Genomic DNA, 25,267 nt, shown 5'->3' with positions numbered 1-25,267 from the left:
AAGACATTGTTGCCTGAGCAGATGGGGAAAGGATTATAGAAAGAATTCTTGTGCCTGTTGGCTTCCTCGCCCTAGCTAGCTCATAGCAGATTGGATGATGGAGAGGGACACAGTCCCCTCCTTCAAACTTTTAATGAAGTTAGGGATTTGAAAAGAAAATCCCAGTTACATAATCAATTGGATAAAGTATATAGATCGGCTAGGTCTAGAACATAGCCTTTTGCAGCCAGAAAATTTTGGAGAAGATATATTATTCAACAATTTGTTTACAGTTAGCAGGAACCCTTCCTTCCTTCCTCACCTCACCTCCCTTGGGTAAGTCAAATTGCTCCCACCCTTCCTTCCTTCCTTCCTTCCTTCCTTCCTTCCTTCCTTCCTTCCTTCCTTCCTTCCTTCCTTCCTTAATTCCTTCCTTCCTTCCTTCCTTCCTTCCTCACCTCCCTTGAGTAAGTCAAATTGCTCCCACCCTTCCTTCCTTCCTTCCTTCCTTCCTTAATTAATTCCTTCCTTCCTTCCTTAATTAATTCCTTCCTTCCTTCCTTCCCTCCTTCCTTCCAAAATGTCTTCTGGAAAAGCCCTGTTCTAAAAGGATACTCAAGCCTTCTGCAACAGTTAAAAGTTCATATACAGTAATTCTGTTCTTCAGTACAAGATGAATTGACCTAATTTTAAAAAGAAAATGTTCTCAAATGTAACCCACCAAATGGCATATGTGTACATGAGTCTCCCCTAACCTGCTGTGTGTTAGAATTATCCTGGCTGTGGCTGCTTGAAAAATTTGAATGCATCTCGGAGAAATGACTTCATTCATTATAAAATGAAGGCATAGCTTGGCATAAGAATAGTCCGCATCCGTTGACTCTGAATAAATCAAAGTTCCTGTGGAAAAAACTATTTAATATTTTATGTGAACAGTCCCGTAGACACAAAATATTAAAATTCATCTGCTCAGGTATAAAACAAACTTGGATCTTCCAGAGATAGGGGAGAGTCAGTTATTGCAATAAAAAGGCGAACTGGGGGGTGGGGGAATTAGAAAAGACAAACAAAAGAACGCTTGGTAGGTGGGAGAAGGAATCAATTATATTGCAGAAATACTTCAGCATTTGACACAAATAAATGCCTGGAACAGAGGCGAGATTCTGAAACTTTTTCATTGAGCTGTCACTGCTACCAACACATATAAAAAAACACACCTCTGATCTGCCACAGTAAGAAATTTATATTTCTACAGGAGGATGCAGGATTTGGCATCAATTTGAAAAGAGAACAAAGGTCTTGCTTCACCAGTGAAGAAAATGACAATATTCCGATGAGGATCAAGATTTCAGATTGAACTCACAACAGAGTGATTGCTGGAAGAAATGTTGAGCGAAAGCAAAGTTTAGACGCAGGAAAAGAAAATGTTGCATAAGAGGCCACTAGGGTTTGGTTTGAATTCTCACAGCAGTAATAAAACCAGACGGGAACCAAGCTACCTTTCCCATTTTTGTCTTCTCCATCTTATCATCACCTTATTCTCCCCACATCTTGTCCCATCTGCTGCAGCATCCAGTTTTGAACGGCAAGAACTCTTCACAAAACACCACAAGGTCTGGCAAATATTCTGAAAGGACAATCATTTGAAATGTAATAATAACACAAATCAATAAACACTTTATGGAATCCTGAAAGAACGTTAGAGGGCTGAGAATTACATTTGCTTGAAAGAAACATGGATCATCCTTTGATAAATAAATGTAGGAACAAAGAACAATGAAGCAGCATTGCACCAAGTGTTCTTCCCTTGTCAACTGGGGTCAAAAAAGTCCCAATGACAGGTGTTAATGTACAGATAGTTCTCTACTTACAACCACAAATTTCTCTTTGCTAATTTGTTAAGTGAATTTTGCCCCATTTTACAACCTTTATTGACGCAGCTCTTAAGTGAATCATGGCAGTTGATAAGCCTAGTAACTTGGCGATTAACTTGGCGGTTAAGTGAATCTGCTTGTCAGAAGGTCGCAAAAGGGGATCACATAATCTTGAGACACAGCAATGGTCATAAATCTGAATTTTGATCACATGATCATGAGGAAGCTGAAAAGGTTGTAACTTTGATAAATGATCATAAGTCACATTTTTCAGTGTTGTTGTAATTTTAAACAGTCACTAAAAGAACTGTTGTAAGTTGAGGACTACCTGTATACACCAAGCCCTGCCCCTTTATTACATGCATGCAACATGTGCAACAAACATTAAAAAGGGGTGGGGCCATAGGTGGTATGCAGCAGGTTCTAACCAGTTCTGGAGAACCGGTAGCGGAAATTTTGAGTAGTTCGGAGAACCGGCAAATGCCACCTCTGACTGGCCCCACCCCCCTCTATTCTCTGCCTCCCAAGTCTCAGCTGATTGGCTGGGTCTTCTTTGGTTGCCCTGCACAGGAGAATGGAGCTGGAAAGCAGGTTAGTGGGGCGGGGAGGAAATGGGATTTTGCAGTAACCTTCCCCCAGGAGTGGGGAGGGAATGGGGATTTTACAGTATCCTTCCCCTGCCAATCCTACCAAGCCACACCCACCAAGCCACGCCCACAGAACCGGTAGTAAAACGTTTTGAATCCCACCACTGGGCGGGGTTTTGGTTGTGCAATCATAATAACCATTTTGACTTTTTTGATGTCTGAAGATATATGTGCTTCTCAGTTCCTTCAGGAATTGGACCGGATACAACTATTTCTTAAACTTTTATTTCTTAAACTTAGTTGTTTGGCCAATTTTTTAAACGAATACAGAATAAACTCCCAGCAGAGAAAACATGGCATTTTGTTCCAATCCTATACTCGTTTCCTGTTAAGCAGCAAACATCGTCTCTTGAACTCTGGGGAATCTAGAAAGGCCCATGAAGGTATTTACATCTCATTAATGGATAGGGGCAGGGGAGAGAAAATATTTATCATCCCATTAAATCACCAAATCTAGTGTAAGCAGAATGGAAAATAGGAGGCATTTTTGCCTGAAGATTTTACATCAGTTTGAAAGGAATCTGGAACAACCCATTCCAACAATAACAACAAGTTGGGAAGTTCTGGCTCAGTATTGTAGCTGAAGCAAATTTAAGCTAGAATTTTGTTTGCTTCTTTTGAAATGCTGTGCTTGTTTCCTTAATGAAGGGAATCCTTGTCTCACCTACACCCTCATCTCCTAATTCCAGGGCCTGACCTATAAGAGAAATTTGATGGGGTTTTTTCCCCTCTCTCAGAGTAGGTTAGTCAAAAACAGCAGGCATAATTTTTTTTTTCTTTTCTTCAACATAATTATCAAGATACTAGATTCCTCCCTTTTGGAGCTGAATGCACCTAAAAATCCAAGGCAGAAAACAAATGTACTCTTTTTCATTTTTTCCCATATGCCTTTTTCCAGTTTTTCAAATTATCCAAAAATATTGGTGGGGAAGGAGTTTGAAATATTTTCTAATATTATCATTTTACATGATGGTTGAATAGTTCAGATTTGAATTTAATCAGACTCCATTTGGACAAATATAATTGATCATGTGAAAAGGTAGAAATAGAGGAAGTCCTTCACTTATAACAGTTCATTTAGTGATCATTCGAAGTTACAACGGCACTGAAAAAAGTGACTTATGGCTGTTTTTTTTAATATTTAGGGCCAAGTGTGGATATCAGAAACCATGGGATCAAAGTTTAGATGTTTAGCTCATATTTCATATTTATGAACATATCAGCAAGCTGATTACCTATACTAAGCTGGCAGGAATAGCTAACACCCAAGAAGAGAGGCTCAAGATCCAGATGGATCTTGACAGACTAGAACACTGGGCCGTATCTAACAAAATGAAATTCAATGTAGAGAAAAGTAAAGTCCTACACTTAGGCAAGAAAAACCCAAAGTACCCATATAGACTGGGTGAAACCAGGCTCAATAACAGTAACTATGAGAGGGATCTTGGAGTCTTAGTGGACAACCAGCTAAATATGAGCCAGCAGTGTGCAGCAGCAGCCAAAAAAGCTAATACAATCCTAAATTGTATTAACAGAGGGATACAATCAAGATCAAGGGAGGTACTAATACCACTCTATAAAGCCCTAGTAAGACCACAACTAGAGTACTGCATCCAGTTTTGGTCAGCACATTATAAAAAAGATGTTGAGACTCTAGAAAAGTACAGAGAAGAACAACCAGGATGATTAGGGGACTGGAGACTAAGGCATATGAAGAATGGTTACAGGAACTGGGCATGGTTAGTCTAGAGAAGAGAAGGACCAGGAGAGACATGATAGCAATGTTCCAATATTTGAGGGGCTGCCATAGAGAGGAGGGGGTCAAGCTATTATCCAAAGCGCCTGTAGGCCAGACAAGGAATAATGGATGGAAACTGAACAAGGAGAGATTTAACTTAAAACTAAGGAGAAACTTTCTGACAGTGAGAACAATCAACCAATGGAACAGAAGTTGCACTTGGAAGTTGTGGGAGCATAATCACTTGAGACTTTCAAGAAGAGATTGGGCTGCCATTTGTCAGAAATGGTGTAGGGTCTCCCACTTGGGCAGGGGGGTTGGACTAGATGACCTATAAGGTCCCTTCCAACTCTGATCATCTGTTATCTGTTACCTTTCCAACATTTTGACAAGCAAAATGGAAATGCAATGATTCACTTAACAACCACGTTACTAACTTAACAACTGCAGTGATTCGCTGAACAAATGTAGCAAGAAAGGCCATAATGTGGAGCAAAATTCATTTAACAAATACCTCTTTTAGCCACAGAAATGTTGGGTTTGATTGTGGTTATAACTTGAGGACTACCTGCATTACGGTGTTTTAAATTCATATATAATTAAAAGGATAAAAACAGTTAAACTGAATATTTGCCGTGTATTTCATTACTTCTACCTTCTTTTAAAATACCTTTGAGAGACTACCTGCAAACCATGAGACCCCCGGTTATTCATCCCCTTTAGGTCACATGTATCCTGTGGCAGATATGTAGGAATATTTTACTCAAGACATTGGCTTCCTCTAATCTGGCATTTGTATTGGCTATACAGCTGCCATAGTTCACAAGCAATGGGAAATTTCTGCTTCAGAGTTTGGAATCCACTGTTCTGAAGCAACATTTCTATTGTGGTTTGGTGTTCATGGCAGAATAACAGAGTTGGAAGATCTTGGTTAGTCTTCTAGTCTAGTCCTGCTCAGTCTTCTAGTCTAGTCCTGCTCAGGCAGGAGACAATATACCATTTCAGACAAATGGTTGTTCAATCTCTTCTTAAAAACTCCCAGTGTTGGAGCATTCACAACTACTGCAGGCAAGTTGCTCCACTGAGCCCTAGTCCTTCTTTTCATTAAATTAGACATAGTTCCAGCAACTGTTTTTTATTTATATGATTTAGCCTCCAGTCCCCTAATCATCTTTGTTACTCTTCTTTGCACTCTATCTAGAGTAGTGTTGTCAAATTTAAGGCCTACAGGCCGGATCCAGCCTGCGGGGTGCTTAAATCCAGCCTATGGGGCCAGCCTGGAAATATCAAAGAATTGGCCCATGGTGCCTCTGGCGGCTAAAGCAGGCCGTGTGTGCCCCCCCAGCACCTCGTTTTCACCCTCCATGGCCTCCTGCAGCACTCTGCTGGCCGAAAACGGGCTGAAAACCAGGCCAGAAATGCAGAGGTGGTATTCAACAGGTTCTGACCAGTTCTGAAGAACCGGTAGCGGAAATTTTGAGTAGTTCAAGAGAACCGGCAAATACCACCTCTGATTGGAGATTTTACAGGATCCTTCCCCTGCCATGCCCACCAAGCCACATCCACAGAACCGGTAATTAAAAAAAAAAAAAGAATTCCACCACTGTGAAAATGGGCCAACAAATGGTCTGAGAAAGGATTGAAAACGGGCCCCAAACAGGCCAACAACAGGCCAAAACAGCTGGAAAACGAGCCAAAAAACATGCCCATAGCGGGCCAAAAACAGTAAAAAATGGCCAAAAAAGGCCATGCAGACCATTTTTGGCTGGCAGAATGCTGCAGGAGGCCATGGACGGTGAAAATGAGGCACAACCATTTTGGCTGGCAGGGTGTTGCAGGAGACATCCGTCTCCCTCCCCCATTGCCACCCCTCCCCCGGCCTGCGGAGGAGAACTATAATGCTGATCCGACCCCTGGAAAAGTCCAGTTTGACACCCCTCATCTAGAGCCTCAACATCTTTTTTTTACATTGTGGTGACCAAAACTGGATGCAGTATTCCAAGTGTGGTCTTACCAAGGCGTTATAAAGAGGTATTAATACCTCACATTATCTTGATTCTAACCTTTTGTTAATGCAGCCTAGGATTGCATTGGCTTTTTTGGCAGCTGCAGCACACCACTGGCTCATATTTAAGTGATAGCTCACTGTAAAGGCAAATAAAGAAGCTTTAGGATACTGTGAATCATACTCTTTAGCACTAAGCATGGTTGAGCTGGTTGTTTTGAAAGTGCTCCCTCTGCCTTTTTAACTTTTCAACTGCTCCATTTTTAATTTTGTTTTGATTCTGTATTTAACTTTGTTTTAAACTACGCTTTTTTATATGATTGTACGGTTTTATTTGTAAACCAGAGTTGCACAGGTGAGAGGGGTGGTATAGATATTTGATAAATCAATAACATAAGGATAAACTATGATCATTCCTGTTTTGTTTTAAATGACAACCCTCAATATTGGATACATGAACTTACGTCCACTTGATCGCAGAATGTTGCATTGGGTCCATACTGTAACTGACACTGGTGATGAACATCATAAATGACTCCAGGTGCAATGAATGGTGGCTTCAGATCTTTCTTCTTGGGAACATCATCCAGACAAAAGCCCAATCCATGGCTGCAATGGACATCTAGGATTAATTCTTCATAAATTATGGGGGCAGAAAGGAGCGTTCGGTATAATTGTGGGGCAATTATAGCAAAATAGTCATATTTCAAGGAAGGACAGAAATACCAACCACTCCTTATCTTCTATGTCAACCACTAACTTGGTTCCTCCTAAATGTCTTGCATTACAAGTCACTACTAGATGGTGGAGACTAAAGAAGTGGTTGATTGAATGGCTAATCTAGTGACACCAGTGAGGAAAAGGTGACTCTGCACTTTCAATAAAAATAATAAAATGGAGAAATTGATGATGGAGAAATTGATGATGGAGAAATCCTTACAAGCCTGAATGTTCATGATGGCTCTTGTGAGCCCTTACTACAAAAAAATATTATACGTAACTGTGTGTAGGATGTGAAGATACTGTTCTGTTCAGTACTGGTCAGGCAACAGCTTCATCAGAGCATCCTGTTTTGATCAGTTCTTTTTCTAATAACCTAATGAGATGATTCAGAGTACGATGATGTGATTTAAGAGGCAAGGCATAGGAAAAATGTTGATCTCAGAATATTTTGTTTAAAGCAGTAGATTAAAATTCCAAACTCTCTTTTATGGCCTCTCCTACTGCCCCAGTTCACATCAGCAAAATTCAATGCCAATTAAAATCAGAGTCTAATCAATCAAGCTTGACTCCTGGTGACTTATGGACACATCCACATGTTTTCCCGACAACAGGATAAAAATATTTTGCCTTTGCTTTTTTTTTTTTTTAGGATGTTTTTAAAATTACCCAGCCTAGCCTATAGCCCTCAGATTTCCCAGTAACATTCCTTCCATATATGAAGACTGTTTAACCCTACTTAGCTATTTTGAGTTTAACCATGATTGGCCAACTGCTACCCTTGCCATATAAGCAGTTAAGTAACAATACACAAATGTCCACCTATTTGGTGTGGACCATTAAATAAAATATTAAATTTAAATAAAAGTTTCTACAAGCTAAATACATTTTCAGAGTGGGAAAAATCATCTAAAAAGGGTGAAGAGGGATAAGTACTAAAAATTGTGTTGTTATATCACTGCCTGCCTTCTGGAGTCATTGATAATGCAAGAAGAGGAAGGGGAGGAGGAGGAGAAGAAAGGAGAAGATGACATGACATCAGTAAAATAAGATTTATAGTTCACTTATAGAACTTGTCATTCAGCAAGATAGACCTCATTGTTACAGGATCTCATCTAACAGAGTGTTAAATTGCATCAGTGAAACTGGCAGGGATTACCCTATTCCTGCTGCAGCCCTAGAAGAATTCTCAGAATGTCTTCTAACGCAGGGGTCTCCAACCTTGCAACTTTATGACTTGTGGCTGAGGAACTCTGAGAGTCCACAAGTCATAAAATTGCCAAGGTTGGAGGCCCCTGTTCTAGTGCATCATCCAACAATCTGAAAGGCATTTGAGAAATGATTTGGGAACTACATTGGGAAGATAAGAAGAATTTGTATCGTTAGAAGTCTAATAATGTGATCTTGGATTTCATACTCCTAAGAAAAGTGTGGCATTTGGTTTAGGTGGCTTCACTTAGCAAGACTAGTTTGAAATTAAAATGGGATATAGCAGGGGAAATAAATTTTGCACATGAAATTCCCTATAGCAATAGCACTTAGACATATATTGCTTTGCAGTGCTTTACAGCCCTCTCTAAGTGGTTAACCGAGTCAGCATATTGTCTCCAACAATTGGGGTCCTCATTTTACCCACTTTGGAAGGATGGAAGGCTGAGTCAACCTTGAGCCTGGTGAGACTTGAACTGCCAAATTGCAGGCAGCCAGCAGTCAGCAGAAGTAGCCTGCAGTACTGCACTCTAACCACTGTGCCACCATGGCTCATGAAATGGTCTGTTCTATAGCACAGAGTGCAGCTGGATTAGTTTTTATCCAAAATAAAGACAGATAGGATTAATCAACAAAGGGAGCATCCCAATTACAATTAGTTCTCTATCACCAATTGGCTATCTAGCTTAGTGATTATTCACAGCTACAACAGTGATAAAGAAGTAATGTGATCAAACCTCACATTTATGACCATCACAGGTCTGTAAAAGAAAGGAAAGTCAAAATAAGATCATAAGCACAGACAGTGTTTTGCTTAGCAACTTCTTTGCTTAACAACCGAGTTGATCGTTCCAATTATGATCCCTAAATCAGGATTACTTGTAGTGATTTACAGCAGTGGCCCCCAACCTTTTTTGTGCCACGGCCCGGTACCGCATCACAAAATGATCCACGGCCTGGTACCAGCATCAGCACGCATGAACAAGGCAAGGCGAGCCGAGCGACCGGCCAGCCAGCCGTCCCCGCTTCTCCCCGCCACCTTCAACTCCTCCTTTGTACCTTTTTTGTGCTTTCTTAATCTCCTCCGCTATCGGGACGGCTCTTCGCTCAAAGCCGCCCCTTCGATGAAACTAAGGCACGAGGATTCCTTCAGGACCCAAACGCCGCTCAAACCAAAAAAGCTCACCCGGAAGCACTTTCTCGAAACAAGATGGCGGTGCCCAGCAAACCGGCGGCCGGTAGAAAATGAGCCACGGACCAGTACCGGTCTGGGGCCCGGTGGTTGGGGACCCCTGATTTACAGTATATTCAAGATAATACAGTACATATATTATCCAACCATCACTGAGCCTGACTTGAGTACTGTTATAACAGTATATCAGCACAAGATTTACGGTATAACTCTAGAAAAATCCTTATGTCAGCGTTCCAGCAAACCTCCATTCCAATCAGTAACTCCGAGACAAGCATATCTCAGAAGTACCTTTATTAGAATAGCACCTGGTACATCTGTGGAATCCCGAATCTAAAAATTTTCGGGCTTTCCACAATTTCCCAAACTACAAATCCATCCCCCCTTGGTTGTCATCACACTACATGGCTCAATCACGATCCGTCCAAAAGTAAGATCCTTATTTCATCCTGCGCCATACTAAATGACCTTGAACTAACAAAAGAATTTTATTTTGTCTACTTAGAGCAACTTAATTGAAATCACCCCCCCTCCCACTTTCTCAGGCTATGTGGCAGCGTGGAATATGGCTTCCAAAGCTGACACCCTACTGGCTCCTAAAATTATCCTTGTGGATCCATCTTCATCCATCTGCAAGCCTAGAGCCCAATATATGAAGACCAGGGCAGCTGAAAGATGCTTAGAGCAATTTTGTTCCATTTTTCAAATTGTCACTTTGACTCACTCTAAGAAACGGGTGATGTATTCCTTGCTGCATCGTGACCAGGTGAGAGGTGTGGGATCATACTGGAGCTGCCGAGACATAATGTATGGCCGTCTTCCCACTGGTTCACAGTCATTTTCTTTTCCATCGTGCTGGATGCCAAAACTGAAGGAAAGGAAACCCAAGGAATTAAAAAAAAATATATGTCACAACAGAGTTCTGCCATGGAAGCTTATGAGGATAGGGCAGCTGATTTATTTATTTAATTTATTTGCCACCTACGGGCAATTCTCTTAAGCTGATCCTAAATAACCTAAAGAAAGAATAGCCTGTTGCAAGTCATTGGATGTTGCAATTCATTTAGGTGTCCTCTTTGACATCCTGTTTGCATTTTTAGAAAAAAAATAATACTTGAATTTCACAGAACGGATGAAGAGAGTTCTGTAAACAGTAAAGGTTGGTTTTAATATAGTTTGGTTACCATTAACAGATTACATTGAAGGCAATTCATAATAGCAAACAGTTTCTAAATTAAAAAGTGGGACGTGTAAATATTGGAACGATTCAAAGAACCTCCTAAACATCCTTTAAGGATGATACAGCACTAAAAAAAGACTGATTTTTTTATTTATAAGGGTACAAAGGGAACATATTTATAAGGATACAAAGGGAACATCACTATAATCCTGGTGGTACTGTATGAAATAAAAGCTGTATTTCCTACACTTTAATTGTCAATAATGCTAAATAATGCTATTAAAGGTAAGTTTATTTCATAGAGAATCAGGGCTGGGAGGGACCTTAGAAGTCTTCTAGTCCAACTGCCTGCCCAAGGCAGAAATCCTTATGCTATCCCAGGCAAATGGTTGTCCAATCTTGAAAATCTCCAGCAATGGAACAACCACAACTCCAGAGACAAGCTGTTCTACTGATTAATCATCTTTCAGGAAATTCCTCCTTATTTCCAGGTTGAATCTCCCTCTGACAAGCTTCCACCAAGGGTGGGATTCTACCAGTTCACACCTATTCGCTAGAACTGGTTGTTAACATTCTAAGCAGTTCGGAGAACCGGTTGTTAGAAGAAATTACTGGCCTAATCCTGTAAGGAAGGCAGGAAGGAAACATTCTGGTGTTGCTTACAGAAACTGCCTCTCCCTTATTACATTCTTGACAGGACTAGACTTCCTGTCTCAGGAACTTCTTGGGAGTTTTTCCCCCCTCCTTTGCTGGCCCTTTGCTTGTGTGGAGTGACCATTCAAAGTTACAATGGCACTGAAAAGAGAGACTTATGACCATTTTTCACACTTATGACTGTTGCAGCATCCCCACAGTCATGAGAGGCCAGGCAAGGAGATGCGTCCCTCGATGTGAGTGATATTGAGTTGGCCACACCCAGCTAATAACATGACCACCAAGCCATGTCCACCTAGTTACATGAACACCAAGCCATGTCCACCTAGTTACATGAACACCAAGCCATGCCCACCATCTAAGCCACGCCCACAGAACAGGTTGTTAAAATTTTTGAATCCCACCCCTGGCTTCCACCCACTGCTTCTTGTTCTGCCTTCAGGAGCTAGGGAGAATAAATTGACGCCTCTCTTTCCTATGACAACCCTTCAAGTATTAGGGACAGGTATCATGTCTCCCTTCATTAAGCTAAACATACCTAGTTTCCTTAGCTGTTCATCGTATGATTTAGCCTCTAGTTAAGTTTTGCTCATTTGCACATTCTTAACTCCCTTTCCCAAGCAACCACTGTGACCAAATGGAATTGTTTTCTTCCAGAGAACATTTTCTTGTGGTTAAGCCAGATGCAGCTATCTAAGAGATGAACTCCTAAGATCGGTCTCGCCCATGTTGACAAGGCAAATGTGATGATCCAGAGTGTAATACAAATGTAACAAACTCCAAAACATAAATAAATGTCCTTTAATGTCTCCAACTTGGCCCCACTGTTCAATAATTCTCAGTTGGAGATAAAACACATTCAAAAATATCTTCAAAAGAAAGCCATACAGTCCTAACTTAATGAGCAGATAGAGGTGAAATAAAAACCTAAAGCAAACTACAATGAAGGAAATTCCACAACGGACCAGGATAAGTAATTACCAACTTCAAGGAGATAACAAGGCACAGTCTGTTGGAAGGATGCCAACCAAGATAACTTCAGCCCAAAATAACACACACTTTGCTTCTGGCAACATTGTGCTTTAATCATCTCTCTTATATACTATTCTCCCCAGCTGCAACCCAAGAGGGGGATCATGGCCGCTTCCTCTCTCGTAAGCCAAGTTGTTTCCTTCTCCATTCCTCCCTGCATGTCCTAGGATGCAGAGGGGATGGGCCTGGTTCTTCCTCTGACTGCCCAGCCAGCCTCTGCCCTTCCCCAGCCTCCTCCACAACCTCCAGAGCCACACTCCCTGTCGGCTGTTCCTCTCAGAGTCTGACTCTAACAAGGGCATAAAAGCAAGCCACTTGTGTATAAACAGAGAGCAGACTCCACTCCCTTTCTAGCTGATGTTTCTCTAACTGGGTAATGCAAGAAAACAACCAAGCCAGGAAAACAACAAGGATCCCATTAACACCTCCAATCAAGACCTCCAATATGTTTAAAGTTCAAAGTGGAAATATATAGGTACGGGTAGTGGGTTAGCAGTTGAAGAAACAAATGGAAGGGAATTGAAGAATGCATAACATTTTTTACTAATTATCTTCTACTTTGTTTTGTGTATTTTTTAGTCTTAAGCAATTTCTGCCTGAAGAACTTTAAAAAAATCTATTTAATTGTGCCGCACGTCCACAAAACTTCCAATTTATTCCTACCTGTGTCCAAGTTCATGGGCTATCGTGAAGGCCAAAGGTAGGCCAGAGTCTTCATTGATGTTACAGCTCCGATGGGGTTGACACATTCCCGAAAGGTGGGATAAGCCTAAGGTTTCACAGGGATGATTCACGCTGGCACAAATGTCTTTTCTGTGACCACAGTGAAAAAGCTTGATGTTAAAAAAACAAAAACAAAACCCTGCATATTCAAGGTAATCCCACACTCAGGACACAGGGCCACTGTTTTTAGTGCTCTTAATTCTAAGAAAATGTACATAAAGTGGATGATGCAAACATCACTTTTGGGGATCTACCGAGATTCATATTTCAGCAGAGATCTAGAGGTTCAACCTCCAGAGTTCCTGGCTTTGCATTTCCTCCTTTTTGTAACCACATTCTTTTTATGTGTCCCCTAAATAATAGAAACAAGGAGAAAGAGCCATGGAAAAAATTGTTAATAATAATCTCATAGAATATAAAATTTCATGTGAACAACAGAATAACAGAGTTGGAAGGAACCTTAGGGGTTTTCTAGTCCAACCTTCTGCTCAAGCAGGAAACCCTACACCATTTCAGACAAATGGTTGTCCAATCTCTTCTTCCAAACCTCCAGTGATGGAGCATCCACAACTTCTGGAGGCAAGTTGTTCCACTGATTAATTGTTCTAACTGTCAGGAAATTTCTCCTTCTCTCCTTGATTAGTTTCCATCTATGGCTTCTTGGATGGAAACACATATTTTACCAGTCTGTGGAACAACAACTGAAGTCATCTATTACAACACTTTATTTCTTGGTTCTCTCCTTGATTAGTTGCCCCAAATGAACATTTTTAAACAAATGTCCTTCTGAGTCTTTCACAGCATCTCCCCCTCCAATCAGTGTTTTCTATGGTCTAACAACATTTTTATTCTCATTCTATGTACTCCTTACCATAAGCTGTGTTGAGAAACTTTCCTAAATTAGAAATGAGGCATTGTAGCAAATGGAATCATCTTTTTACAAAATGCAAAGTGAGTCATAGATTTCAGGCCATCATAGCAGTATTCAAAAGTGTGCAATTATTGTTAACAAGCACTGTTGTGGGAAAAGTCACAAGCAAGACAGCCGCTGTGATTACTGTAGCCAAACAACTCTGATAATTAAGAACCAAAAATATTTGCTTCTGTATTTATCCATCTGGGAAAGAGTTTTGAAGGACGGGGGTTGTTTTCCAAAAACATTTCCCCTTCATTTTATGTTCTTTAATAGATTAGGCTCTGATTTGTTAAGATTTTTGAAAATAAATTGATGCAAAGTTAGGCTCTGATTTGTTAAGATTTTTGAATATAAATCGATGCAAAGTTAGGCAGTATGATCCAGAAATTTTGGATAACAGTCCCCATATTAACTATTAATAGCTAATACTTACAGATAATTAGGGTTGGCTAAAGCATTGTCAGGCTTTACCAGAGGCACGAGTATAAATCTTCACCACAAATCCTGCATAATCTCTTACCTAGGAACTGGTTTTACTCTGAGGTAATTTTACAGCCTTGACCATGCTAAGTTTCTTTATTGCTGACAAGGTCAGGCAATACATCTGGCTGCAGCAATACAAAACAATCTAAGCTTATATCAGGGGTCTTCAAACATGACAGCTTTAAGACTTGTGGACTTCAACTCTCAGAATTCCTCCTCCAGTCATGTTAGCTCAGGAATTCTGGGAGTTGAAGTCCACAAGTCTTAAACTTGCCAAGTTTGAAGACCCTTGTTATATATAGTTCTATGCATGGGTGTTGAAAACTTGGGGTTTCCTCCCCCACCCCCCAGCCACACACACACCTTTCTAGGTAAATGGATGTTTGGGAAACTGCCAATCAGATGGATGGGTAGGTGGGTGGGTGGGTGGATGGATGGATGGATGAATTACATTTGCACAGCGTGCGCCTCCCTCCATCTTATATCAACCTCTGTGTTTATAACCATGTCACCAATAAAGTGACACATGTATAATAAGAACAAATGAAACCAATATACTACAAAGATAGAAAAACCACAGCCACATTTCCCTCATGCAACCCCCACATTCTCTTCCATCCTAACATCACCCTGTCCCAAAGCTTGGCAGGGGGAGGAATTTGTCACCCAAATGGGTGGATAAGCAGTCATCGCTACCAGAAGATAAGAGATTAAAGTATTAAAGAGAAGAGAGTAAAGAGAAGAGATTAAAGCAGGTATAATAGGGATTGTTTTATACCTGATGGTAATGATGTGGCAATATGCCAGATGGAGTTTTGGTAGGTTAGTGCTCAGCAAAGTAATGACAGCTAGAGAATAATGAATTCAAACAAGCAAATACTGAGAGAAAGTTAGGGAGAAAAACTGAAGGGTAAGAGTTATTTGACAGTGAATTAATGTGCTGGAGAAACAACAAGTTCTCGGTTACTGAATGAATTCAAGCAGAAGCTGTTGGGAGTTGCTGTAATTTACATTCCTGAATTGAGCTGAAGGTGGGATTGAGTCAAGGGTGGGATTCAAAATTTTTAACAACCAGTTCTGTGGGCGTGGCTTAGGTGGTGGGCATGGCTTGGCAGTCATGTGACTGGGTGGACATGGCTTGGTGGTCATGTTATTGGCTGGGTGTGGCCAACTCAATATCACTCACATCGAGGCACACATCTCCTTGCCTGGCCTCTTATGACTGTGGGGATGCTGCAACAGTCATAAGTGTGAAAAATGGTCATAAGTCACTTTTTTCAGTCCCTTTGTAACTTTGAATGGTCACTCCACACAAGCAAAGTACCAGCAAAGGAGGAAAAAAACTTCCAGAGAAGTTCCTGAGACAGGAAGTCTAGTCCTGTCAAGAATGTAATAAGGGTTAATGGAAAGGCAGTTTCTGTAAGCAACACCAGAATGTTTCCTTCCTGCCTTCCTTACAGGATTAGGCCAGTAATTTCTTCTAACAACCGGTTCTCCGAACTGCTTAGAATGTTAACAACCGGTTCTAGTGAATCCGTGCGAATTGGTAGAATCCCACCCCTGCATTGGGTATCCTAAATGTGTCCTTCCTACTCTTTTGATTTAAGAGAGGATAAGAGTGAACAATACTGGAATGTTATGGGAAGGAGGATCAAGACAGAATTAGAAGAAAAGAGCCATAAAAAAATACATAGAGTCTGGTATGGTACATCAGGGCTCTATTTCTTTCTCACCAATATAGCATAACCAGAGGTGGGCTGCTGCCGGTTCAGATCGGTTCGCCCGTATCGGTAGTTCCGACCACCACCTGGGCCTGCCCACCCACCCAGGTGCTATCCCATCCTACATATCTCACTCTCTGGCTTGCTCGCCCTGCCCACTCAGCCCAGCTGATTTGCACGCATCACCCGTTCTATTCACCGTGGCTGCCTGAGAAGGTGTGCTGGAAGCCACATGCATGAAATCACCATGTGTTTGAAGCCACGTGCAAGGGTGGAAGGCTCACATTTTCAATTCTGCACTCGGCGAACCGGTTATTAAATTATGTGAAACCCACCTCTGAGTATAACACCAGAGACATGTACAGTGTCATATTACAATCTTTCTAGTGATCGTAAAGGAGAACAGTGTGCTTCCCTCTGCTGCAAATGTATGCGTAAACAATTGAGGGAGTCTCAATAGAAGGGCACAGCAAAGACTACCTCATAAGTTCAAAAAAGAGGTGACATTCAAAGACAACTTTTTGATGTACAGATCTTTGTAATTAAGCCACACACACTCATAATTGAAAGTAAGAAGGGAATAAAGACATTTTAGGATAAGAATGGGAAAAAGTGCCTGCCCAGAACCACAATAGTTCCAGCCGCAATAGTCATGGTGAAGGATACTAGAGGTTCTAATTCGGATGATCAAATGAAGTTTACCAGAAGATGCAGGCTGTCTGCTTCTTTTGGTATTCATTTGATCATTTGTATATTTGGAAGCAAAGAATTGGTAAATTTCTCCTCAGTTACCTATTTGTGCACAGTTCTTGGCTCAAGTAAGGCAAAATACATAAAAGTATATGAGGTAAAATGTTAAATAGTCCATAAAACTCTTTTCAACTAATCCTATTGAGAAATCCAGCCTTTTCTACTTCTGTTTCTTCTAAAAAGCTAAAAATGAAACTATTTCCCCAAACTCTAATAAATACAGGTAGTCGTCAACATACAACCATTTGTTTAGCAACTTATAATGACACTGAAAAAAAAGTGACTTGCAACTGGTCCTCACGCTTATGACTCTTGCGGCATCTCCACAGACATATGATAAAAACCCAGGCGCTTGACAAACTGCCATGTATTTATGAAGATTTCAGCATATGATTGTCATTTGTAACCTTCACAACTGGCTTCTGACAAGCAGAGTCAATGTGGGAAGCTGGATTCGCTTAACGTGAATTCACTTACAACTGCAGTGATTTGCTTAATAATTACGGCAAATGGGTCGTAAAAATGGGTGCGACTTATATAACAACTGCTTTGCTTAGCAACAGAAATTCTGGTTTAATTTCTGCTGTTGCAAATCAAGGACTACCCATACCTTATTCAGAAATAGAGCAAGAACCCCGTACATAAGGAGATTCTTACCTACCTGGTAAGAAGTACAGCTACATCGTGGTGAAGTGGGTTTGTATCCAATTTTGGGTTGATGCTCTTTTGCCATTTACAAAAGCTGGCTAAAGTTTTATCTGCATGGTGGGTGATTTTCAGTCCTTGCTATAAAAAGTTGGGGAAATGAATTATCTTGTCAGAAGACTATCAGTATATGCAATAATTACAAAGCCTGGTAAATTAATTTAGTTTTAATAAATATTGCCATTTCATAAAGTGAGAGAGATTATTATAATAGAAATTTATTGAATCCTGACATGTGATTAAAAATGGTTTATTAGCGAAGATAGATCAGGGGAGGAAAAAAACACAGTACAATAGGAAAATGGGGAAGTCTTCATGGGATGAAAAGAACATAAAAAGAAACTGCAATATCTTTCTTAAATTAAAACATCATTTTTTTCTAATGTGAAACAAATGTTATCCCTAAAACAAAGGATATGTGAAGCATAATGATAAATTTATAACATTTTATCTTATTTGAAAGCACACATATTGGAATTAATATTAACTCTTCTTCTACAGAGTGCATCTCTGAAGAGGAAAAATAAAAGGTTGGATTCTTTGTAAAAGTTGATAGAGTAGATCCCAAATCAATCATATACCAATTGCATCCATTTCTGGAACCGGAGGCCCAACTCATGGTCATCCATGCCCTACTTCTCTGTTGCAATACTTGCTCTGTGGAATATCATGCCCTGTGAAGTTCCAATAGTAAGAACCCTTCTGTTCTTTTGCAAGACCCTAAAAACTCATTCTTTCCTTCAAGCATCTCCCTTCAATGATATGACCAATGCAAGGATTAACCAGGAGACCAAGTTCTTACCTCCTCTTCTTCAAGAAGAATAAGTCGAACAAGCACAATATGGATTGCGTTGCCAATGCTTGGATCATGGAATAATCCTGCAACCTAAATCAAAGCCAGGCAATATGAAGTTCATGGATTCTTTAATATTTTTTTCCTATTAGGGATGATGTCAAGGGTCTCTGTGGAGGAGTGTCAAAGAAGTCAAGATGACAGCCACAATCCTACTATTGAAACTCCATCTTTTTTTAATGTACTTTGATTGCATGGTTGTGGCCAACATCTTGACTTTTTTGGACACATGTTCCTCAGTCCCATGAACACTGTCGGTCAACATCAAAGTATCTGGTAGTTAACAAAATATAGTTCCTTTCTCCAAAGATCTTACAAGCTAAATATGGCTGGGGAAAGAAGAAGAAACAAAAGGAAGAGGAAGAGATTCTGAGATGCCAAATGGGAATTTTTGGAACATATAATAACTGAAGGTGGGAGGGGGAAGGGCAAATTAAACAAAATGAAAAAAAACCCAAACTGATACAGAGTTTATTTTGGTTGCTATGGATAAGGATTTAGTTGCTTAGATAAACTGGAAGTGTTGCTGCTTTTGCTAAAATATTTTGAGTCAAGTTTTACACATTCCCCCCCTCTATATTTGGCATATTTATTCAGGCATATTTAGCATAAAGAACTATGCTTTCACAAAAGCATCATTCTATTTTTAAGATGACAGGAGAAAATAATTAAATATAGGGGATAATCACATTTATTGAATTGAATTGAATAGAATCAATATCAAATCCACCCCAATAGAAACAAATTATGTGACCCACCATATTTATGATCGTGAGGATATAGGATTCCACATTTTCGCTTCCGTGGTATTCAATCATTTTACTATCAGCAACTACCAAAGTCTCTACCCATCTTTCTCTACTGACAGAACGCCGGAAGGTTGTTCTTGGTGTCACATGGTTCCTTTCCCACTTTATCCTTCGAAGTTCTTGCTGTTTGAAAAAGTTTGATGTTTCTGAAACAAAAAAAATCAAATAGTGTTGAATGTACTTTCTATGAAGGTAGCATAAATAACAGATTTCTCTTTCTCACAGGCTCATAACGTTACATGGATTAGTTTGGTCAAAAGTCTACTTCAAGACACGGGGAATAACCAGAATAACATGTCTCAAGAATCGGTGCAGTAGTTCTAGGCCTCAGAACTTTGTCAAGGCCAGACCCATCATCCCTGACCTAGACTCACAAGACTCTAATCCAGAACCAGGTGCTTCTTCCATCCAGTCCTTTGGAATATCTTCATGGTGTCTGAAGTTTGTCTTTGGTGGCACTAACTCTTCAACATCACAAAAATTATTGATCAGAAAGGCTAACTGGATGTAGATAGAAAATGAAGGATTTATTTTTATATCCCCCCTTTTTCTGTCATTCTTCCTGCTGCTTGTCTATGATCATTTTTTTTCCTGCTCTTTGTTTCCAGGCAACCAGAAATTTTGCTCTCTGGCCTTTCTCTAGGTAGTTAACTAGGAAGTCATACCTTTCACACATCCCTTTCACACACAGGAAAAGAGCATTTTCATTGGAAAAGAGGAAAAGAGCATTGGCATTGCTGAGATTCTCTATTTCTCTCTTTCTCCTTCATTTACAGAGATGAAGACCTCTGTAGATGAAGGAGAAAGAGAGAAATAGAGAATCTCAGCAATGCCACAAGGCAACTGAGGCATGCAGGATTACTTGAGAGAAAATAAGCTTGATCAGAGCAACTGTATTTTCTCTGAGCTTATAAAATTTAGAAAGCAAATATGCCCAGCAAAGCTGCTGGAACAATTTCCCTTTAAAAAAAAAACACTTTGTAATAAACATAAAGTGATGTTCACTTTGTATTCTTCAAGATAATAGCAAAAAATAGAAAAGCAAAATACTGAAATAAAATAAAAATAAATTATAATAAACCATCTTCAAAGAATAACTTTTGACAGCTTTCTTTTTCCTTCCCTGATCTCTTTTGTTAATCACTACTTAGGAATTTGTTCTTTTCTTGAAATATGAGAGATTGTTGGTTATGTTTTTCTAAACAGTTTATTTTATTTCTAATTTCTTAACTTTTCCCCCCTAAAAATCATATCTCAAATTTCTAAGGCTGCCTTGTTTCGTGATATACTGTACACAAGGGTGTCATTTCTGCTTGAATTTAATTAAACTTTTAATATGAGTATATGTAGTTTTGCCATTACTGGGTATTGTATACTACATGGGTCAGAAAAAGGACTGAGAAAATATCTACAGACCTGTGGTAATATATTTTATTAATCATTTTATCATTTTCTGTAAGGCCTTTGTATAACTAGCAGTAAGTCTAGGAAGATGTGGGCATTCTTGGTGGGGGTAGGAGTATCTTTGCTCAGAGTGCCTCATTCTGTTTTGATTCTGCCAGTTTAGAAGGAATAGGAAAATGGGTGAAAGTTCAAGGTACAAGATACACAGTTGTGCTTTCTCATGGGACTTTCCAAACTTTCCCATGAGACTTTCCGTGGCTGTATGATCTCACCCTAGCAAGGTAACATCTGGGACTTTCCAAGATTGTGTGTTCTCATGCTGGTGAAGTAATCTCCTGTTGAGGTCATTGTTTTCTGAATATGCATACTGTATATTTTGCTTGTGTTTTTTCTCAATAAATACTGCTACCTGAGTTCTCTCAGGGTTGGCATTTTTCTCAGAGACAGTTCCCTGTGTCTCATTTCAATGTCAAACCACCATAAATGGTGACCCCGACGTATAGCTTGGAAGGCTATACGCTTCCCGCATCCTATACTCATCGTCATGACGCCGACTGGGCCCTCATCTTCTTCGCTGGACGAAGATAGATTCTTTTCGTGAGTATGGGGGAGATCTCTCGAAGGCTCAGAAAGAGCACATCAGGGAATTGAGAGGGATCATTGGGAATAGTTTTGGGTTTGGAATTGGCAGTAGGGGTTGTGCTGTAGGAAAGAAAGAAATTGAGGACTTACTACAGTATGTTTGGAAAAATATTAAGTCATATCCGGAGGGAGGTAGTATTAAAGTAGAGTCCTGGAAAAGATAGGGAAATTTTTGCACGAGGAACCTCGTGCCCCTTCTTCAATTTTGTTAACCTGGAGGGTGATAATGGATGCATTAGCTACTTATGAACAACCGCTCCTAGCACCCCGAAGAAGGTTTGCCGCTTTACCATGCGGTGCGTTTGTTGCCGCCGACGGCACCTCCAGATAAATCTGGGGAACTGTCCGGCGCTAGAAATACTTTTGTCAGAGGATAAGAGTTTACCTTTAAGGGTTCAGGTGGATGCAGTTACTGCAGCTATTCAAGAAGCAAAGAATAGAGGGGAACTATCAGGAGATGATTTGGTGGAGTTTGGAGTAGAAGTTCAACTTAATCCAGTGGAAATTGTCATGGATGCTGCATTAAATCCAGCAGCGGGAGTGGAAGCCTTTACAGCTCAGAATTTTGAGGGAAGTTAAGCAAGCAGCAAAAGAATATGGTGTTAGAACGCCATATACTCAGGCATTGTTAGAAGCAGTTGGTTATGGAAATAAAATGATTCCGGCTGACTGGAAAGCTCTGTTGAATATGATTTTAACTCCAGCTCAATATTTGGTGTTAGATCAGAAATGGAGACAGCTGGCAGTCCAGAGGGGAACAGCAAATGTTACCCCAGATCAGCTTTACGGAGCTGGTAATTTTACAACAGTGGAACAACAGAGAGATGGTATGCCTGAGGAAGGGTTCATTCTTCTCCCACAAATAATTTTTCAAGCCATAGGGTCTCTCCCTGACGGCGAAGGTGGTGAGAAGACCTTTACTAACATCAAACAAGGGAACAATGAACCCTATGAAAATTTCATTAGCAGACTGAAATTGGCTATTGAAAGACAAATTGATAATCAATTCGCCCAGAAAGAGTTGCTTTTAAGTTAGCAGTAGAACAAGCTAACACAGATTGCAAAAGATTTTAAATCCACTTATAGCAAGTGGGGAGCGAGAAATCGCGATTTGATTAATGCATGTAGGAAGGTTGGGAGTCAGTCTTTTAACATGGAAACTTTAGCTCTGGCTTTACAAACAGGACATGCTCAAAAGGGGAATTGTTTCAATTGTGGGAAGCCTGGACATTTTAAAGCGCAATGTCGGGCTCCTGGAGGAGGTCAAAGTCAGCAGTATAAGAGATCAATGGGACAGGGTGTTCGTCCTAAATCAGTGTGCCCAAAATGTAAGAAAGGATACCATTGGGCATATCAGATGCTCCTACAGTTTTTACTGATGGAGGGAAAGTTTTTGGTGCTTGTGTTTGGAAAGATAAATCTGAATTTGGCATACAAAAGTGACATCAGAGCAGAAGTCTGCCCAGCAGGCAGAACTTGCTGCTGTAGTTTTGGCTTTTCAAAATTTTCACAATCAGGATTTTAATTTAATAGTGGATTCATTGTATGTGTATAATTTGTTACCCTTTGTAGCAGGTTCTTATTTGTCTCCTGGAATATCACCTGATATTTTAAGATTGCTTTTGTTGTTACAAGGATGTTTGGAGCAGCGTGTGAATGTGTGTTTTGTTGCTCATATTCGTAGTCATAGTAATTTGCCTGGAATTTTATCACAAGGTAATGCCAAAGCTGACAGTGCTGTAACTTCAGTCCTCACTGTCCAGCCATGGGATAGTCATAGTTATTTTCATCAAAACGCTAAAGCATTGGCACAGCAATTTAAACTTACCACTGCAGAAGCTGCTGCCATAATTCAACAATGTCCAACTTGTTCAAAGCAGGGCACGAATATCCCTATGGGAGTTAACCCCAGAGGGTTGAAACCTTCAATGATTTGGCAAATGGATGTTACTCAATATCCGCCATTTGCGCCCTGGACATATATACATGTGACTGTGGATACTTACTCAGGATTTTTAATGGCTACCCCTCAAAGAGGTGAGATGGTTAAACATGTCATCAATCATTGCATTAAGACTTTTTCAGTTGCTGGTACACCTAAACAATGGTCTGTGGAATACAATTCTACTGGGCAGGCTATTGTAGAACGTCATAATTCCACGCTCAAGACCATGTTGACTAAATTAAATAAAAAAAGGAGGGAAGCTCCTGGGGCTTCCGGCGATTCAAGATCAATTAAATCTAGCTTTATATACTTTAAATTTTTAAATTTGTCTGGTAACCCCCTGCGGCGCGGCCAGCAGGCATTTTCTTCTCCTTCTACAGATGCGGTAAGACCTCGGGTGTTGGTGCGGTTCCTTCCGGATCCGGCATGGGTTCCTGCTGAGCTGATAACGTGGGACGTGGTTATGCAGCAGTTGAACATCTTGGTCAAATTCGTTGGGTTCCTGGTCGGTGTGTTCGGCCTGATCATTCGCAGGCACCTGTGAAGGAAGTTTCGGAGGAGCAGGATGGCGCATCTGTGGTTCCTGATCCTGCTGATTCTGCCTAATCTGTCCTGGGCTGCTCGGGTGCGGAGAGAGCAGCGACAGCATGTTCAGCGTGCCGGAGATTTGGGCGATGATTTGTGGACCGATAATAATTACATTAAAGATTTGCACAACTGCCAAAAACTTGAACATCACCAATTGTTGGTTGTGTATGCACCTTCCTGGGAGAGTGGGAGAAGGACTGACTCTACATGGAGTTCCATTTAATCGGTCTACTTTGCAGACCGGAAAGCATAACATTTCATATGCCATGAACTTCACGGTCAAGGTGAAGACTGCACTGCAGTCTCCAGCACATTTATGTTTCCAAAACATTACAAACTCACAATTCTTGGGGAATCATAGTGTCTGCAATTACACTATTAAGTGGACAAATGGTTCAGAGAACAACATAACTTGGGTAAATGGGAAAAATGAGTCTGACGCATTTGGCCAGTATCAATATCTAGACATGAAACAGCTGATGCAAGCGGCAAGTCAACAAGGTTATGTACAGCTGGAAGGGTTTTGGTTTTTATGTGGACTGTGGGCATATCAACAAATCCCTGCAAATTGGTCAGGGACATGTACTTTGGGGTTTGTCATTCCGGTTATCTATAAGTTAGATACATTACCTCCTGAGGTTCGGATCCGAAATCGTCGGGAATTGGATTCGGGTCTAACCATGGGAGGTAATCTGTGGACACAAATTTCTCGAGGTCTTATCCCACCTTTGGGAATTGCTATGAACTATAGGGATATTCATATTTTAAATAATTTTACTGTTGCTATGTTTAATGATACTATAAAGAATATTAAGATGATTAATGTAGAAATGTCTGAAATTCGTACAGTTACTTTGCAAAATCGATATGCTTTAGATATTATGTTAGCTGCTCAAGGAGGAGTTTGTGCTTTAATTCATTCACATTGTTGTGTTTTTATACATAATTATGAGCCAAACATTACAAAAACTGTTCAGGACATGGAAGATCGTATTGCTCAGCATCAATCTGGAGCTGATGGGTTTAATGCATCATTCTGGGACAGTTTGTGGTCCTGGCTTCCTGATGGATCATGGTTTCGCTCCTTATTGCAAGGGGTTGTTATTATTATTGCTATATGTATCTTATTATGTTGTTTTATTCAATGTATTCCTAATCTATTACAAATGTGTACCTCAGTCTTCCGCGTGTGGGATCAGGTCATGAGGGAACTGTGTACTATGCCACTAAAACACCCCCTATCTTTGAATAAATAAAAAAGGAGGGAATGTGGTAATATATTTTATTAATCATTTTATCATTTTCTGTAAGGCCTTTGTATAACTAGCAGTAAGTCTAGGAAGATGTGGGCATTCTTGGTGGGGGTAGGAGTATCTTTGCTCAGAGTGCCTCATTCTGTTTTGATTCTGCCAGTTTAGAAGGAATAGGAAAATGGGTGAAAGTTCAAGGTACAAGATACACAGTTGTGCTTTCTCATGGGACTTTCCAAACTTTCCCA

The 25,267-nt window shown here is 40.3% G+C and overlaps 1 protein-coding gene across 1 annotated transcript in view; it reads right to left on the bottom strand.

Moving 5' to 3' along the window:
* Window positions 1-25,267, bottom strand: part of ADAMTS12 (ADAM metallopeptidase with thrombospondin type 1 motif 12) — a 187,079-nt gene that overhangs the window by 54,742 nt on the left and 107,070 nt on the right. The window contains exons 4-10 of the mRNA XM_087958535.1: window positions 19,140-19,336; window positions 18,331-18,414; window positions 17,485-17,609; window positions 12,894-13,043; window positions 10,089-10,232; window positions 6,708-6,852; window positions 1,514-1,606 (exon numbers count right to left, since the gene is read on the bottom strand). Coding sequence (XP_087814661.1) covers window positions 1,514-1,606; window positions 6,708-6,852; window positions 10,089-10,232; window positions 12,894-13,043; window positions 17,485-17,609; window positions 18,331-18,414; window positions 19,140-19,336 — 938 coding nt within the window. The remainder of the gene's footprint in view (window positions 1-1,513; window positions 1,607-6,707; window positions 6,853-10,088; window positions 10,233-12,893; window positions 13,044-17,484; window positions 17,610-18,330; window positions 18,415-19,139; window positions 19,337-25,267) is intronic.

The sequence above is a fragment of the Notechis scutatus genome, chromosome 2 (assembly GCF_049901735.1).
Source record: "Notechis scutatus isolate UNSWTSFEM ecotype Mainland chromosome 2, rNotScu1.2, whole genome shotgun sequence".
Classification (NCBI taxonomy): Eukaryota; Metazoa; Chordata; class Lepidosauria; order Squamata; family Elapidae; genus Notechis; species Notechis scutatus.
Note: the sequence above shows the minus strand (reverse complement) of the source record. Positions and strands in the feature narration are given on the sequence as shown.